A 16,659-nucleotide genomic window follows, 5' to 3' on the forward strand; every position below is an offset into this window, starting at 1 on the left:
AAGACAATATGCTGTAACTTGTTATTAAGAATAGAATTCCTTCTTAACCTGAATGGAAACCATAAAAAAGACTGTTCACCTCATCTACTGATGATACCGCAACTGTCACAAAACACCAGCTCAGTTTTCTGAAGTGTCATATTTGAAACAGTAACTTTATTTCTCCCTCCACAGATGCTGCTGGCCACTGCTGAGTACTTGCACCTCTCTCTGTTGTTATTCCAGCTTATCTCATGTAGGTTAATGGAACAATATACTTATTAAGGTGAGAGATTCCCTGACAGGTTAATGGAGCTGGGTTTTCAGTATTATGTACCATAGGACAACGAGAGGTCCAAGGAGACCAGGACTGATTCCTGACCCATGTTGCTTGAGAGTTATTTAGTTGCTATGAGGCTGAAGGGGGTGGTCATTACAATTGACCTGATAGATTTGATACATATATTCAAAGTCAGATATGATGGAGATATCCCATATCTGAACAGAGTGGGTTTGGTTGGACAGAGTTGGAAGCGTCAAGGATTTAAGATAATTGGCAAAAGAAACAATGGCAACATCTAGAAAGAAAAACTTTTGTCGCAGCAAGTGCTGTGAAAATGGAGTGCACTGCCTGAGTGTGTGGTGGAGGCAAATCCAATCATGGTCTTCAAAGAGAATTAAGACCATTATCACAAATGGAAAAAAACTGCAGGGCAATGGGGAAACAGCAGGGAGTGGCACCTGCTGGGTTACTCCTGCAGACGGCTGGTACAGACACGAAAGGCTGAATGTCCTCCTCTGCATTGTAACCACTTCATTGCCTTATGTGCCACTGGGCTAGAGAGGAGGAGAAACAAGCTGGAGGTTGCACTCTGGATTACGTCCAATCCGGGTGAGGGGACGGACAAAAGCTTTCTATTCATCCAAGAGCTTTTACCAGAATGGCACATCACCAAGTGTCCCAAATATTGTTGTTGCAGATATTGGGCAACTAGTTATGTGCCCACCGTTAATGCTGGACAATGCTGTTATTGATGCCACATCATGTGTAACCATTTAAATCTGAGACATGAACCTGTTGGGACGATGGCAATTAAACACAAAGTTAGTTACCTGTTCTGATCTCGATTCTTTTCCTGCCACCTGAACCTGCTGCTGCGTTTGACAAGCTGGTGAGGCAGTCACCTAAACTGGAGGGGAAGCCTCCTGATTTCCTGCTTACTGAGGTCCCATCATTCCAAATGGGAGCTGGGCAGGGAAGCCGCCATGATACCTACTTGGCTATGGTAGGTTGGTAGCTGGTGAAAGGATGAAGAGGCAATCCAGCAAACACAAGACTTTCCTCTGTGGGACCTGGAGAGAGCTGTGGCTCTCACTCACCCTGGGCTCCAGCACTTTTTGTCCAGCTGGACTCGAACATGAAAAAAACCCTCCTCACCAGGTACCAGGAGGCTGGCAGGCAGCCAAGGCACACAGAATCTTCTGTTGTTGACAGCTACCCTACATTGTGGTGGCACGGTGGCTCAGTGGTTAGCAGTGCTGCCTCACAGCGCCAGGGACCTGGGTTCGATTCCACCCTCGGAAGACTGTCTGTGCGGAGTTTGCACATTCCCCCCGTGTCTGAGTGGGTTTCCTCCGAGGGTCGTTCTGGACTTGTTGGGCCGAAGGGCCTGTTTCCACACTGTAGGAATTCTATGATTAGCTTCTCACCCAGGGAAGTGCTGTTGTTACATATAGCCCTGCGGTTAAAACCAGAGTAGGAGGGAAGTTTGGGGTGATATTTAGGAGAAGCTGACAGTCCCAGGCTCTGCCCATCATCAACAATGACGGAGATCAACTCAGGTAGGGCATCTGTCCTGTTTTTTCCTCATGGGGGCACAGAAATTTTGAATTCCTCTGACATTTAAACAAACAGGGAGTTCTTAGCACTCTGTTCCTATACAATATTGCAACTGAATAATCAGTAATGTGTACATCTTCATGTGTCATACCAGAGGCTGGGGGGGTAAGACAGACTATTGCTTATATGTCCAATAGTCAGTTTCACTGGCTTCACAGAAATCGACTAAGGGAAGGAGATTATCGAATGAATTTCCATCTCTGCAGTTTTATTGGTTTCCTTCTGTTGGCAATCCCTGTTCTAAGTGCCTGTAATGGACACTCCATAGCTTACCTCTTATCATATCTTTAAACTCGCGCAGCAGGAACTCTTGTGTCACTTCAGCTCCAGCTGGTCCAGGGGGTCCTGGGGGTCCTGGAGGTCCTGGTGGCCCAAAGAGGCTTGGCTTTGGAACAAAATGTAGAGAATCATCATTGGACAGTACTCCTGGCTCAGTGTGTGCAAACACCTCCTTACTCAAGTCCAAAGCAAACCAAGTGAGTATTCGCAAAAACAATGTAAGTGTCACACTGGTTTTGGGGTGAGTTTTTGGGGTAGGAAAGCCACAGGATCAGGCAGGGTGCTGATTTTATAACATTACCCTCCAGGAAGAGCAATGGAAACTAAAATTCAACATGGTGTAAAATTCAGCATTACATTTAAGCCCATCAGTCTGCCCCTGGGCATGTTAGGTTAAAAACTTTCCTGAGCCAATTTACAACGATAATCACTTTACATTCATCTTCACATAATGCCAGTTTGTTTTTGACGTCTTAATATGAGGAAACAGCATGATTATGCATCTCAAAAAGGATAGACTGGTTGTTTCTGCTCAGAGAAGAGTAAGTTTGATAGATGTGTTCAAATCATGAGCAGACTGGGCAGAATCAACGAGGAAGAGCTGGTACCCTTAATGCGAGTGACAAACACCAGCAGACCTGGCTTTAAGGTGAGTGACAGAAGCAACAATAGAAAGTACAAAGCATTTGTCTTTGTGCAGCAAATAATTACAATCTGTGATGGACTGTAGCTGACCAGAGTCAGCCTTAGCTTTCTAAAGGCAATGACATAATTATCTGAAGAGGAAAAAGTTGAAGGGCTACCAAGCAAGGGAAGAAGAGTGGGACTAGCCAAGTTGCTCTTGAGGAGAGCTGGTATGAACATGATGGGTCAAACAGCCACCTCTGTGTTGTATCTTCTATGGTCCTAACAACATAAGTATGAGATGTCTTATTTGCTCATTTTATGGAGGCAACATTTTACAAAATATAATCTTTCATGAGGTGCGGGCATTGTTGCTCGGCCAACGTTTACTGCCCGCGAAGAAGTGACCTGGAGAAAGGGGGTGAGCTGCCTTCTCGAACAGGTGCAGTCCTTGGGATGTAGGGACAGCTCCAGTACTGTCAGGAAGGAAGTTCCAGCATTTAACTCATTGGCAGAAAAGGAACAATGACATATTTCCCAGTCAGGGTGGTGGGTGGCTTGGAGGGGAGCTATCAGGTGGTGGTAGAACATACAGTACAGCACTACAGGGCCTTCGGTCCACGATGTTGTGCTGAACTTTTACCATAATCCTAAGGTCTTTCTAACCTCCACACCTACCTTAGGTGGTGGTGTTTCCTTGTGTCTGTTGCCCTTGTCCTTGTTGGTGGTGGAGGTAACAGGGCTTGGAAGACACTGTCAAAGGAGGCTTGCTGCATGCAGGGAACTAAAACAAATCCCAAATTTAATATGCGTTGAATTATCTCATCTCCCTAAAAGCTAAAGGACTGACAACTGAATCAGAGAATTTCTATGATGCAGGAGGCCATTCAGCCTATTGTGCTAATCAAGAAGAGCTACCCAGTCTCATCCCACCCTCTGGATTGTAGGTCATAACTCAGCAACCAGACATCCAAGTACTTTTTAAATGTGGCCAGAACCTCTGGCTACATGCTCCTCTCAGGCAATTCTCCTTGCATCCAATTCTCCAGTGCATCGTTCCTGGAAACGTGGTGAACGGAATCCCAAGCAGGTCTAACTAATGCTGGACGCAGTCCAACAAAACCGCAAATGAAAGCAAAGTGCCGTGGATGCTTCAGAATTCTGGAGAACAGTCATATCAGACATGAAATGTTAACTCTGTTTCTCCCCTGACAGATGCAGCCAGGCCTGCTGAGTTTCTGTGTGTTTCTAACAGAATCTCACTGCTGTTATATTTCTATGCCTTGATTAATTAAGGAAATCATGCTATATGCCTCCTTAACCAAGCTTATCAACATATTCCGATACCTTTTAGGAGCTTTGGACATACACTCAATGGTCTTTCTGACTCTGCGCTACTCAGTATGCTCAAACATTGTCAGTATTCCTACATCTTACTGGATCCTAAAATGCAATACCTCACAGTTCTCTGGCCTGATTCCCATTTCCCTCTTTTCCTATCGAATTCACCAGACCATTTGTATCTTCCTTCTCACTCCAAATGACTAATTGCTGCATCATCTGCAAACATTCCTTTCTCTCTAAGGGTTGTGAGTCTTTGGAATTCCCTTCCTCAAAAGTAGTGTGTGCAAGATCTTTAAACATTTTAAAGTCAGAGGTTAATCACTCAGGGGATGAAAACCTATCGGGGACATGCAGATGAGGTTAAAAATCAGATCAGCCATGATTTTATTGAATGGCACTGCAGACCCAAAGGCCAAGTAGCTTATTCTTGGCTCTTGTTCATATGTCCTTTACCATGCATGCTATGTGTGTCTAAATCATTACAATAAACTTGAAAAAGCAAGGGACCAAACACTGAGCCCAATCCAACTGACCAATTCCCTTGGATTGCACTGTTTGTCCAGGCTGCCAGGTGAGGCCTGCTCAAGTCAAAAGCCTTGCTAAAGTCCAAGTAAACTACGTCCACAGCACATGGATGTAAAAAGTTAAGTCGGCCAGGGTTCCCATGCACAACTGCTGTTAAACAATCCCTGCTAAATGTTGGGACATGTGGATATGGATTAAGCAGTGATATCATGCCAACACTCACTGTTACAGCCCATACACTGTGGGCAAGATACCTGATGTCCATGGCACCATGTCACCGTAGAGTCATTGCTTTGGGAGGCGTGAGGGATGCAAAAAGGCAAGTTTAAAGACAAAAGCAAATCATGAAAAATACCAATACTTTCTTCCGGTTGGCTTTGCATTTCTTGCTTTTCCTGACTCCATCTCGTTGCACAAATTTGATCCATGATGAATGTGGGTCCAGTGGACGATGCTCTTGATTTTCTGGGAGCTAGAAATAAACAAACAAATTATCTCTCCAGGCAGTGGGGTAGCCTGGATATGACAGTGGCCTACCAGCCATTTCCTCAGCTCGTGTTGTATTCCTCTCTGCTAAAAATAGTGTCAAGTAATCAAAACAGGAAACTGGGGGCCATCGCTTCGTATGTATTCACAGTGTCACTTCAGCTCAAAAGGTACTGTTCATAAATACTGTGCATCTATACAGTTTTCTGTTTACATGGCCATGTCATATATTATTCCTCTCTTCTCATGAAAGTTACCCCTGAGGTAAAGTTCCACAGACATTTGCTTCCTTTACCAACCACTCACTTTTTATGAATGAGCCAAAACAGCAACAGCCAACTTGCCTTTCTTAATTCATCACAAGTGTCACCAGAATTTATAGCCCGTCCCTGATTATTGTCGAGGAGGTGGTGGTGAGCTGCCTTCTTGAACCAGTGCAGACCCTGCGAGTAGTATGTGTGCTGTTAGGCAGAGTACCTGGGTCTGCAGTGGTCTGCAACATTTCCTCTAAGCTGCGTGGCCTTTCTAAGGATCCACATGTGCCCACACCTTCATTTCCACCTTCTCCAGCCACTGCTGCACACAGATCTCTGAGGACCACCCATCAGCTGCAGAAATTAGTGGTGACTGGATACGACTGGGGATCTGATGGGCTTTTGCAGAAGGCAGTTAATAACCAACCAACCTGAGGGAAAGACAGCAGGTTTCCTTCCCTCAAGCGCATCAGTGAACCGGGTGGATTTTTAGGAGAATTCAGTAGCTTTATGATCATCTGGCTTTTCCAGATTTGTTAATTGAAATTAAATTCCACAAGCTGCCATGGGTGGGATTTGAACGCAAAGCCCTCAAGCATTAACCCTGGCATCAGGACTGCTTGTCTAATACTATTACCATTATGCTATCATTATTGCTGTAAGCTATGTTCACACTCGTACATTTCACACATTGGGTTTCAGTATGGCAGTTAGGATCTGAGAGCTCCCATTTACAGGGGCTGTAGCTAACTGGACAGACCTTAGCTGACACCTCAGAGCAAATCTTTACCCTCTTAGTGCCAGTCCTCATCAATTTACTTCATCCTACTTCATCTAGATCCAGTGCCCAAAAGCTTTCAATGACCAGTTTCCTTTATCTACTTCCTTTAGAATGATTCCTCCGAACAAACAACAAAGAGTGGAAACTCTTCTAAAGTCTGTCTTGTTTTTGAATGACAATCTCCAATACGTCAGTAGTGAACAGCAAGTCAGGGTCTTTAAGCTGATGGTATATCAGTATTTTAAGCGTGCGTCAAAATCTTGTGTCCTCAGTGCAGTTGATCATGTTCTTTGCTGGCTGAAGGTTGAACCCTATATTAGCAAAACCTGAGTATACCTGAACAGCAGTGAACCCTCATAAATGTGGAGCCAGGAATTAATGACTGAAAAATGGTAAGTGGGAGGGAGAAAAGGGACATCAAGAAATAAGATCATAGGAATAGGAACTGGAGAAGGCCATTCAGCCCATCAAGGCTGCTCTGCCATTCAACAGGATAAAGACTCCTCACGTCCGTTTCCCTGCCCTTTCGCTGCAACCCTCAATTCCCTAACTGATCAAAGATCTATCTGTCTCAGCCTTAAATATCTTCAAGGACTCTGCCTTCTGCCACCCCTGCCACCCACCCCCCCACCCCGACACCCAGCTCTCTGTGGTAAGGAGTTCAAAAGGCTCACAACCCTCAAAGAGGAAATTCCCACTCATTGCAGTCTTGAATTAGCACCCTTTATTCTGAGATTACACCCTCTGGTCCTAGACTCGCCCATGAGGGGAAACATCCTCTCAGCGTTTGCCCTGTCAAGCCCCTTAAGAATCCTGCATGTTTCAATGAGATCACCTCTCCTTCTTCTAAACTCCAGTGAGTAGAGTCCCAACCTGTTTAATCTTTGCTCATAAGATAATCCCTCAATACAGGGGATCATCCTAATTAATCTTCTCTGAACCGCCTCCAACAAAATGATATCTTTCCTTAAATAAGGGGACTAAACCAGGCTTTTATCGGCAGAAGTGCATGCAGCTGAAAGATTTTAAGGGAAACACTGGCAAACTGGTGGCACATTGGCATTGGTGGGTTTGGTGCAGGTGGCATGGGGGATACCGACTCATGGTGGCAGCAGTGGCAACGGTGATATCTGGACATTTTCTTTCACTTCTGTTTCTGTTCCTTTAATTTCAGCTCTGGTTTTTAATTCTGACTACTGCATTCTAAGATGGTGCCGGGGAGTGGCGCCTGTGTGCACTTTTTGCTGTACTCTTGTACGCGTGAAAATAAATAAAAATCTAAAATCTAACTCATGTCGAGGAACTGTCATCTTCTAGAGATTATCAAGTGAGCGATCTTGTTTCCATTTGCAATAATTAGTTTTGCAAACAATATCAGAAGATTGAAATGAAAAATGATTTTATAAATTCACAGATCGCTGTAGAATGTAGCTCAATGAGGTAAAAGACATTGCCCAGAGCACTGAAGACAGGAGAAAGGGCAAAAGAAAGTCAAGTTCCAATGTATGGATAAAACCCCAAGCTTGTGCACTCCAGAAGCATGATGCTCCAAGTGCCCCAGCTAATGTCATTGCCAGACACCCATGCACTGGGGCTGAACGTTGGCACCTCAGGCACCTGGTGAAGAGGAACAACTCACATGGGTCGTCTCACCCTGCAACGAGGGTGCCACCTGTTGGCTGACCATGGACTGGCACTGGCGTCGGACGTCATGAAGAAGTCTATGTCCCATTCCTCCACCTTCCGGGCTGGAGGACAGGGTCTGGAGGGAAGAACCCTTGAGATGGAAAAATGGAGAAAATACAAAGGAATATAAATATAAAATAAAACAAAAGTTGTAAAACGAGAGAAAAAGAAGTGTCAGTTGCCAAGGTATAGGGGCGACTTACTTTTCAGAACCACCAATTCATAGACATGTAAAACCCCTCACGAGGATCCCAACTGCAGTCCAATAAAAGACTTGTTTTACAGCAGAACAGGCAGAGTTCTGACAGGCTGCACGCTGGTCAATGTTATTCCACTTTATTAAAAATGGTGTGAAGGTTCAATAACAATGTACAGAGGAGTCCAGGATCCTGTGTCTCTCTACAGTATAATGGGCCATGTGTCTTAATAACAAATACAGTAACATCACCAGGGTGCCTCAAAACTAACCAAGGATGGGACCTGGATATATTGTTCAGATGTTCCATGGCATTGTGCCAGCTAACCACACATTTTCCATCAACATTGAAGTCATTCAAAGAGCACGAAGGGTAAATGCCGTTGAGCTACATTGCTTGCTTCAAACAGCTGCAACAGCTCTTGGTGCATACAAACTGGGGGTCCCCCTCAATCCCAGTCTCCTGCTTCTCCTCAGCCACAAGAGCTTCTGAGGTGGTGAGCAGGAACATTCCCAGTCGCAGGGAGCACCCCGTCTTCTTTGCCTGTGGACAGCTGTCCTGGGGAAAAACAAGATTGACCACCTTGCGTGTGAGCTGTAGGAACGGGGCTGATCACGGGTGTGAAGGGAACAAGATTTTACACGGCATTGAAACTTTGCTTTGCTTGGTAGTTCTGGAGCTGAAAGTCTCAGTCCCTAACAGCGCACTGTTCAGCTGTTAAGCTGCTCTGGTCCCCAATTACCAGCTTTCAAACGGCTAACTGTCTGCTAACTGTCCATAGACTGCTCATGGCCTATTGACTTCTCACTGATAGTGGCAGGTAAGTTGAATGTGACAAACTCTGAAATATTTTGCAACATTTGACAGAAACAAAGGCAATAATAAGATAGTTTAAGCTTAAACAGAGCTGTAGGCCCTCAGGATGCTTGTAATAATAAAGACCCCTCTCTCAAATCCCTCACAAAACTGCTAGACTTTCTTTTCTGACCTAAAATAAGTTTTCTGAGTTCTTTGGAAGTATCTGTCTTGCCAACATTCTCCCTTTTGGCAAATAAATCAGCTCATTCATTTGTTTTAAGGCGAGCTTGTTTTCCTTTATTGCTGAAATGTGAGCATTTATTGCGTATCTCTAATGGTTATTGGGAAAGTGGAGGCTAGCTGTCCTGCTTGAACTGCTCCCATCTGCTCAGAGGGGTAGACTCACAGGGCTGTTTTGACTGAGCGTCTTGCCAGGCCATTCCAGAAGACAGTTCAGAGTCAGCCACATTGCTGCAGCTCGGGAAACACGTGGGACAGGATTTTTCAGATGGCACAATTTCCTATGCCCCTCCCCAAGAGCACGCCCATGGCCAATTGATCAGAACATCCCAACAGTTTCTAAAATGCTTCGAGGATTGCTAATTGGCCGGTGATGGGGCTTCACCCATCTTCACAATTGAGAGTAAGTCCTGATGGACAATCAACCTGGTCTCCACACCTTCTGTAATCCTAGCAGTGCCGGTGCTCAGAGCCGTGATTACAAACAGTCCCCAGAGCCCAGCCTCTCATGATGGACTGGGGAGGTGAGGCCCTGTCCAAGATTTAGCTGGGGAAAGGGAGCAAGTTTGATAGCGACATCAAGGGAGAAGAACAGTGAGGGTCATTTCCTTTGTACAGGCTGTGGCATCTGAACAAGATGCCACCAATACTGCCCCCCCACCCCCACCATCCCCCAAACCCTGAACAGATTTGTCAGCCGCAAACTTTAGGGCTGGCAGGAAATGACCCTTGAGGGCTTCAAGTGACTCAAGAGTGGCAGGCTGCCCTCAGCTTGACCTGCCCCATGGCGAATTGTGGGAAGGTCAGGTGCAGAAAGAAGGGCAGTAGAAAGGACACCCAGGGAATGTTACAGCGCCCCCTCATGTTCAAACTGCCATTGAGAAACAATAAGAACATGGATGTAAGTTTGCTCGCTGAGCTGGAAGATTCGTTTTCAGACGGGGTTGATCATGGGTGAGAAGGGAACAAGATATTATATATATGGCATACAAATTTTCCTTTTGCGCAGTCCACAAATGGAGGAGCAGTGCAGAGGACAAGACGTATTGTGTCCACTACCCAATGAAAACAATGGACAAACTGCAGATGGTCTACATTGCTGTGAGCACAAGGTGGCTTGAAATAGGGAAAAAAAAGCTTCTCACAATACCTGGCTACAAAGTATGGCTGCTTTTTTTTAAAAGAAAGTTTGACCTGCTCTGGAGCAGGTGGGACTTGAACTCAGGCCTTCTGGGCCAGAGGCAAGGACATTACCATGGCACAAGGGCTCCTGCCAGCTATGTGTAACTCGGCTGATGCTGATAGGACATCAATCTCGCTCTAGCATTGTGGAATCATGCTGTTCCGCTGGAATGGGAATGCAGTGCTACGACTATGTCTTCTCACTGGTTCTCGGTCTCCTTTACAGACCTGCTTTCTCTCAGACTAAGAAATTGTGTACTTCAAACAATAATTTCTCAGCTGAAGGGTGACCATTTGCAGTTTGTAATTCTGCTGCCCTTACCCAATCTGGTCTACTTGTGGACTCCAGACCCACAGCAATATGGTTGACTCTTAAGGCCAATAAATGCTGGCCTAAACAGTGCCACCCACATCTCATCAATGAGTTTTTAAAAAAAAACACAACACATTCTAGACTAAAAAAAGCTTCACTTTTTTTTCCCACACTAACTACACCGAGTCTGCGGACGGCATCCATATTTTTATGAACATTCTCTACTTCAGTTACAGGTTCTGAATTGTGCATTTAAAACTGAATATCACTGTGGGAAAGAAAACCTGTCTAGATTTAGTCAAAAATTTGAATCCTAAATAGCATTACTTTGAACTAACATTGAGGCATCAGATGTTGACCAATCCTGGTATATGTCTTTAATTTTTTTTTAAATTGCATAAATTTACAGTTTATACAATATTAAATGTCTCATCAATGTCCTTTACAAATTTGTACAAAATGAACACAAGACTATAGCAGTAAAATAAACTGGAATCATAGAAACCCCACACTGTGGATGCAAACCATCTGGCCCATCAAGTCCACGTGACCCTCCAAAGAGCATCCCACCCAGATCCACTCCACTATGCTAAAACCCTGCATTTCCCATGGCTAATCAATCTAGCCTGCACACCCCTGCACACTATGGGCAATTCAGCACAGCCAATCCACCTAACCTGCACATTACAGGCAATTCAGCACAGCCAATCCACCTAACCTGCACATTACAGGCAATTTAGCATGGCCAATCCACCTAACCTGCACATCTTTGGACTGTGGGAGGAAACCAGAGCACCTGGAGGGATGCCGCACAGACAAGAGGAGAATGTGCAAACTCTGCACAGTCACCCAAGGGTGGAATCAAAGCTGGGTCCTCAGCGCTGTGAGGCAGATGTGCTAACCACTGAGCTACTGTGCTGCACCTCAAAGGACAGTGATGTTTCCTCCTGAGTATCATTAGTGAATCAGATGTTGTTTCTTAAATCAACAATCTGGTAGTTTCATGAAGATTATTAATAAGACTTCATTTTAACTAACTGATTTAAAATCCCCTCATGCCAGTGTGGGATTTCAATGCAAATCTCCATAGTATAACCAGCTTTGCCTTTCAATTTCATAGAAACATGTGAATTAGTAGGAGTAGGCCATTCAGCCCTTCGAGCCTGCTCTGCCATACAATTAGATCATGGCTGATCATCCAACCTAATGCCCTGTTCCTGCTTCCACCCTGTACTCTTTAATTCCTTTAGCCCAAAGAAACTACGTCAACATTCAAACCAAGCTAAGTTCTTTCTCAGTGATAATGGGAACTGCAGATGCTGGAGAATCCAAGATAACAAAGTGTGGAGCTGGATGAACACAGCAGGCCAAGCAGCATCTCAGGAGCACAAAAGCTATGTGCTCCTGAGTTGCTGCTTGGCCTGCTGTGTTCATCCAGCACCACACTTTGTTATCTAAGTCCTTTCTCGCCTATTTTCCCAATTTTTTTTCCCCCATATGATGGCCTTCTCCAATGATGCTGTCTTAAGGATGAAACTAAATGATCACAGTCGAGAAGCCAAGATTAACCTCCAAAAGCACACACGCTCTCTCATGTGTGAGCTCAGACAGTATGCGGGCCATTCTCTCTCGAATGAGTCTCGTCTCCCAGCTATATGGAAAACACATGTCGTGTGAACAATTTTACATAATCCTCTTGATTACAGTGTCTTAATGTAAGCAATCCATCTCACATGGTGAGCAAGGAAACGACATAGCTCGAACCTCACAGCACATGTTCCCTCCTGTACAGAGAAGGTACAACATGCATTCCAATCGTGCTGCTGTTGTGGTTTTGACTCTTGTCGCCACGGAAACAGAATTCTCGTGCTTCAGGCAGTCTGCATGCTGCTGAAAGACTTACTACAATATTATTTCGTGTAAACCATTTGAAGGTTTTGCCTTATGAGATCAGAATGAGCTGCTAATAATAAATCACATCACTAGCACAGCGCTCGACTGCGAAAGGCTGTCAGCAAGTTCAGCACAAGATCTGTCAACGAGGCACCGTTCGAAATGCAACTGAACAAAAGCCCCTGCATCAGAATAAGTGAAATTGACAAAACACGCCATTTACATTCCGAACTCTGTCCCTTCCATAAGTAATAAATGCTATACAAAAGAATAATTTGATCATGCTCATCTTGTAAAATGGGTGGTAGCTGAGTTGTTTTTTGACTTATCCTTTGAGTCATAGAGTCATGGAGTTGTACAGCACGGAAACAGACCTTTCGCTCCAACTCACCCATGCCGACCAGGTATCCTAAATTAATCAAGTCTCCATTTGCCAACATTTGTCCCATTTCCCTCTAAAACCTTCCTATTCATGTACCCATCCAAATGCCTTTAAAATGTTGTAACTGTACCAGCCTCCACCACCACCTCTGGCAGCTCATTCCCTACAAGCACCGCCCTCTGCATGAACAAGTTGCCCCTTAGATCCCTTTTACATCTTTCCCCTCTCACCACAAACCTTTGCCCTCCAGTTTTGGACTCCCCTACCCTGGGGAAAAGACCTTGGCTATTCAGTCTAGCCATGCCCCTCATGACTTTATAAAGATCTGTAACTTCACCGCTCAGCCTCTGACACTTTAAGTAAGCAGTTAAGAACTGGGACCCAGGGAAGATAATTACACGGAGCTTGAACCTCTAAAAAAATTGATACAATGGCCTCTCTACCAAAGTCAATGGTCTACCACAATCCTGTCAGATCACACAGTGATGGCCCTGCCCTGTATAACGCACAAGCATTGGGAAGGTGTTGAAAGCGGTATGACCTGTTTGGATATGCAGGCAATAGGCACCAAGCATCTTTTTACAAGACACTAATCTTCTGCATGTTTTAACCCAGATGCCATCAGACACTTCTCAGAGGGGAATAAAATGCTCCACTGCCCTATAAACTGAGATTAAAGGATCTTTTCCCAAATGTCACATTGCTGATGAATTGATCTGACCCCCAACATCATCCACATTTTGAACAGGCTTTTGGGCTGAAGGATTTTGTATGGCAATGTATTGAGTTGCCACACTGTTACCACACCATACAGCAGCTATCTCATGAGAGACAGTCAACTGGTGGTGGCTTAACCTGAGGGTTAACAGGCCTCAGGTGAAGGGAGAGATGAAGAAGGACAGTCCTTCATGGTAACCTCAGCTGATGTGGGAATTGAACCCACACTTCACAAACCATCCAGCCAACTGAGCGAAACCAGCCCCCAGGATAATGCACAATGGGTGAGTGTTGGGACTGCTGTTGTTTATAAGACACATTCAAAATTCAGACTTACGGACAGCGATCACAAGGACAAAAACTGTGGACGATATCAAACCTAGTTGGAGAGGCATGGTATAGCCAACACTGAGGAAGATGCAACATAATCCAAGCAGGTATTAGAAAGTTTGTAGACTGAAAGTTTGTAGAAGTGGGAAACAGACTCTAACCATGTGGCGCACTCTGATAGGAATTGTTAAAACATCATCTACACCTTCAAAAAATTAGAAATCAAAAATTGCAGAATAGCAGGGGATTCTCGGGGACAAATCATTATAAGCAGCATTGAAATCAGCGAAGCAATTCATAAGCCAAAAAAAAAACCAACTTGGATTTATTTACGGATGCACAGAATTCAAGTTATATCAAACTTGTATAGGACTCTGGTCAGGCCACACATAGAAAATTCGTGCAGTTTGAGCCTCCGCTCTATAAAAACCATATTGAGGCACTGGAGGAAGTACAAATATCCGCTCTATTACGCCCATTCATACTGCCACATATTCAGCATGCTTCTCTCCCAAAAGACTCCTGATAAACTTTAACAACCTTTTCTTAGTTTGATTTTGGAAGTTAGCCAGATTGGTTTCTGTGCTTTGGCCACTTTCCCCCGCATTCACCAATAGATTGGCCCTTCCTCGATTAGAACTGTAATGTTCCCCTTACTTTTTATCTTGTGTGTAGAACTTGTGTTCAAAGTGGTCCATTTGAATGTAGACAGCAGAGAGATTATAGTTTCAAGCATCTTCCTTAATGATTTTTATTATCATTAAAATCTGTACATTGCTTTGCCCTCTTAGTGGTTTACATATTGTGCAGTTATCCTCTCTGGGAATGGTTTGCTCAGTTGGCAGGATGGCTGGTTTGCAATGTACAGTGATGCCAATTGTGTGGTTCTATTCCTGAACTGGTTGAGGTTACCATGAAGCTCCCACCTTCTTGACATACTTCCTTGCCTCAGGAATGATAACGCCCAGGTTCAGCACCATCAATTGTGTTGTCTCCCAAATAGGTGTGTGGTGGCTTTACTTGTCCTCTCAATTTTGCTCCACGTATCTGTCAGCTAACCTTTGTGGGCAGTAGGTTTTATCGCGTATTTATATCACCAAGGTTCTGCTGTCGTTCATCTCTGTCTTCCCAGAGTCAGTGAGTATGATCCTCTTTGTGTACTTTTGTATTATCAGCAAACTCTGGCATTTTATCCCATTGTCCACACACATGCACACACACTCTCTTACACACACGCACACACTCTCATACACACACACACACACACACACACACACACACACACACACACACACACACACACACACACACACACACACACACACAGGAGGTATTTAGCAAATTATGATGATGACTGTAAAAGCACTATCTGCCTTCTTCACAGCCTCCTGAGGTTCCCAGCATGCTAGTCATCAGTCAATTCATTTCACGCCACATAAAATCACATAAAATCAAATAGAAAAGAACAAAAGCGGTAGGAACAGGAGTGCACTATATAGACTTTTGAGCCCACCTGCCATTCAATAAGCTGCTACATTATCATGTTTCTGCCTTATCCCCATATCCTTTGACTCTGTTCATCTAAAAGCATCACCTGATCTCAGTCTCGAATGCACATGACAGAGCACCCAAGGTGGTCTAGGATACAGTATTCCAAAAGATTCGCACCTTTCTGGGTGAAGAAATATCCTAACTTGTCAACCCCTTATTCTGAGGCTGACCCCTAGTTCTAGACTAGCCCTCTAGCAGTTTTAGAATGAGATCAATCACCTCTCTTTCTTTAAAAGTCTTGACAATCCCGGTCCATTGTAGTCTGAAGTCAAGTGCATTGGAACACAGCACAGGCTGTGCTTCCCAGCTGTTATGCTCCATAACCAGTCATGCACCTAGTCAAGTTGTTCAAGTCTACTTCCAAAATGGGCATCTACGTGAAAATGTGAACAATACGGCAGACCTGGCTGAGACATCAAAAGAACAGTCAATGAAGAAAAAATTGAAGGGCCATCGAACTGTAACCGAGCAGCACGTATTCAATAGCAGGCTCATTGATCCTTAATTTGGGATCCGCCGGCATCACATGGCGATCTCATTACATCTAGCCACTGGTTGCAAGAGATGAAAAAAATCTTAACTATAGGCCCCAAATGTCTTGAGCTGCACTCTCTCTAATCTGACCATTCTTTATTTGGAGTGCTGGATGCCAGGATCAGATTTGAAAATTTTCTGATGAAGGGTCTAGGCCCAAAACATCAGCTTTCCTGCTCCTAAGATGCTGCTTGGCCTGCTGTGTTCATCCAGCTCCACAGTTTGCTATCTTGAAAATTTTCCTTCTGACTGGATTACTTTCCATCGCTTGTATGTCTTACTTTTATCCGAGGTTTACTCGTCATTGACATTTCTAATCAATGGACTCAGCAATGTTATGTCACCCTTCTGGAGTAGGTGGGACTTGAACCTGGAGGCTCAGAGGTCTGAGCCACAAGACTCCTTCCTTTTAAAACAAAGGACAATTTATAGATATTTCATTCGACCTGGTCAGGCAAGTAATGATCTAATTTGGAAACTGGTGGGATTTGAATCCAGGTCTTCCAGCCCAGAAGAATCCTACCATTGCTCCACAAAACACTTTGTACATCACAACACGCTTGGCAAAATGGTAAGCTACCAGCTTTGTTCTATTCAAGTTATTTTTTGTTATCCTCGATCATCTGTTGACATTTGTGCTTCCTAATTGGTTAGTGTCAGATTA

The 16,659-nt window shown here is 44.4% G+C and overlaps 1 protein-coding gene across 3 annotated transcripts in view; it reads right to left on the minus strand.

The window, feature by feature from the left end:
- Window positions 1-16,659, minus strand: part of c1qtnf12 (C1q and TNF related 12) — an 82,189-nt gene that overhangs the window by 44,034 nt on the left and 21,496 nt on the right. The window contains exons 2-4 of one of the 3 annotated variants that reach the window (XM_048561869.2): window positions 7,812-7,949; window positions 5,013-5,123; window positions 2,153-2,264 (exon numbers count right to left, since the gene is read on the minus strand). In XM_048561869.2, coding sequence (XP_048417826.1) covers window positions 2,153-2,264; window positions 5,013-5,123; window positions 7,812-7,949 — 361 coding nt within the window. Of the gene's footprint in view, window positions 1-2,152; window positions 2,265-5,006; window positions 5,124-7,811; window positions 7,950-16,659 lie in introns of all 3 variants that reach the window. The other 2 variants (XM_048561868.2, XM_048561870.2) reach the window with 2 other exon arrangements.

The sequence above is a fragment of the Stegostoma tigrinum genome, chromosome 28 (genome assembly GCF_030684315.1).
Source record: "Stegostoma tigrinum isolate sSteTig4 chromosome 28, sSteTig4.hap1, whole genome shotgun sequence".
Taxonomy (NCBI): Eukaryota; Metazoa; Chordata; class Chondrichthyes; order Orectolobiformes; family Stegostomatidae; genus Stegostoma; species Stegostoma tigrinum.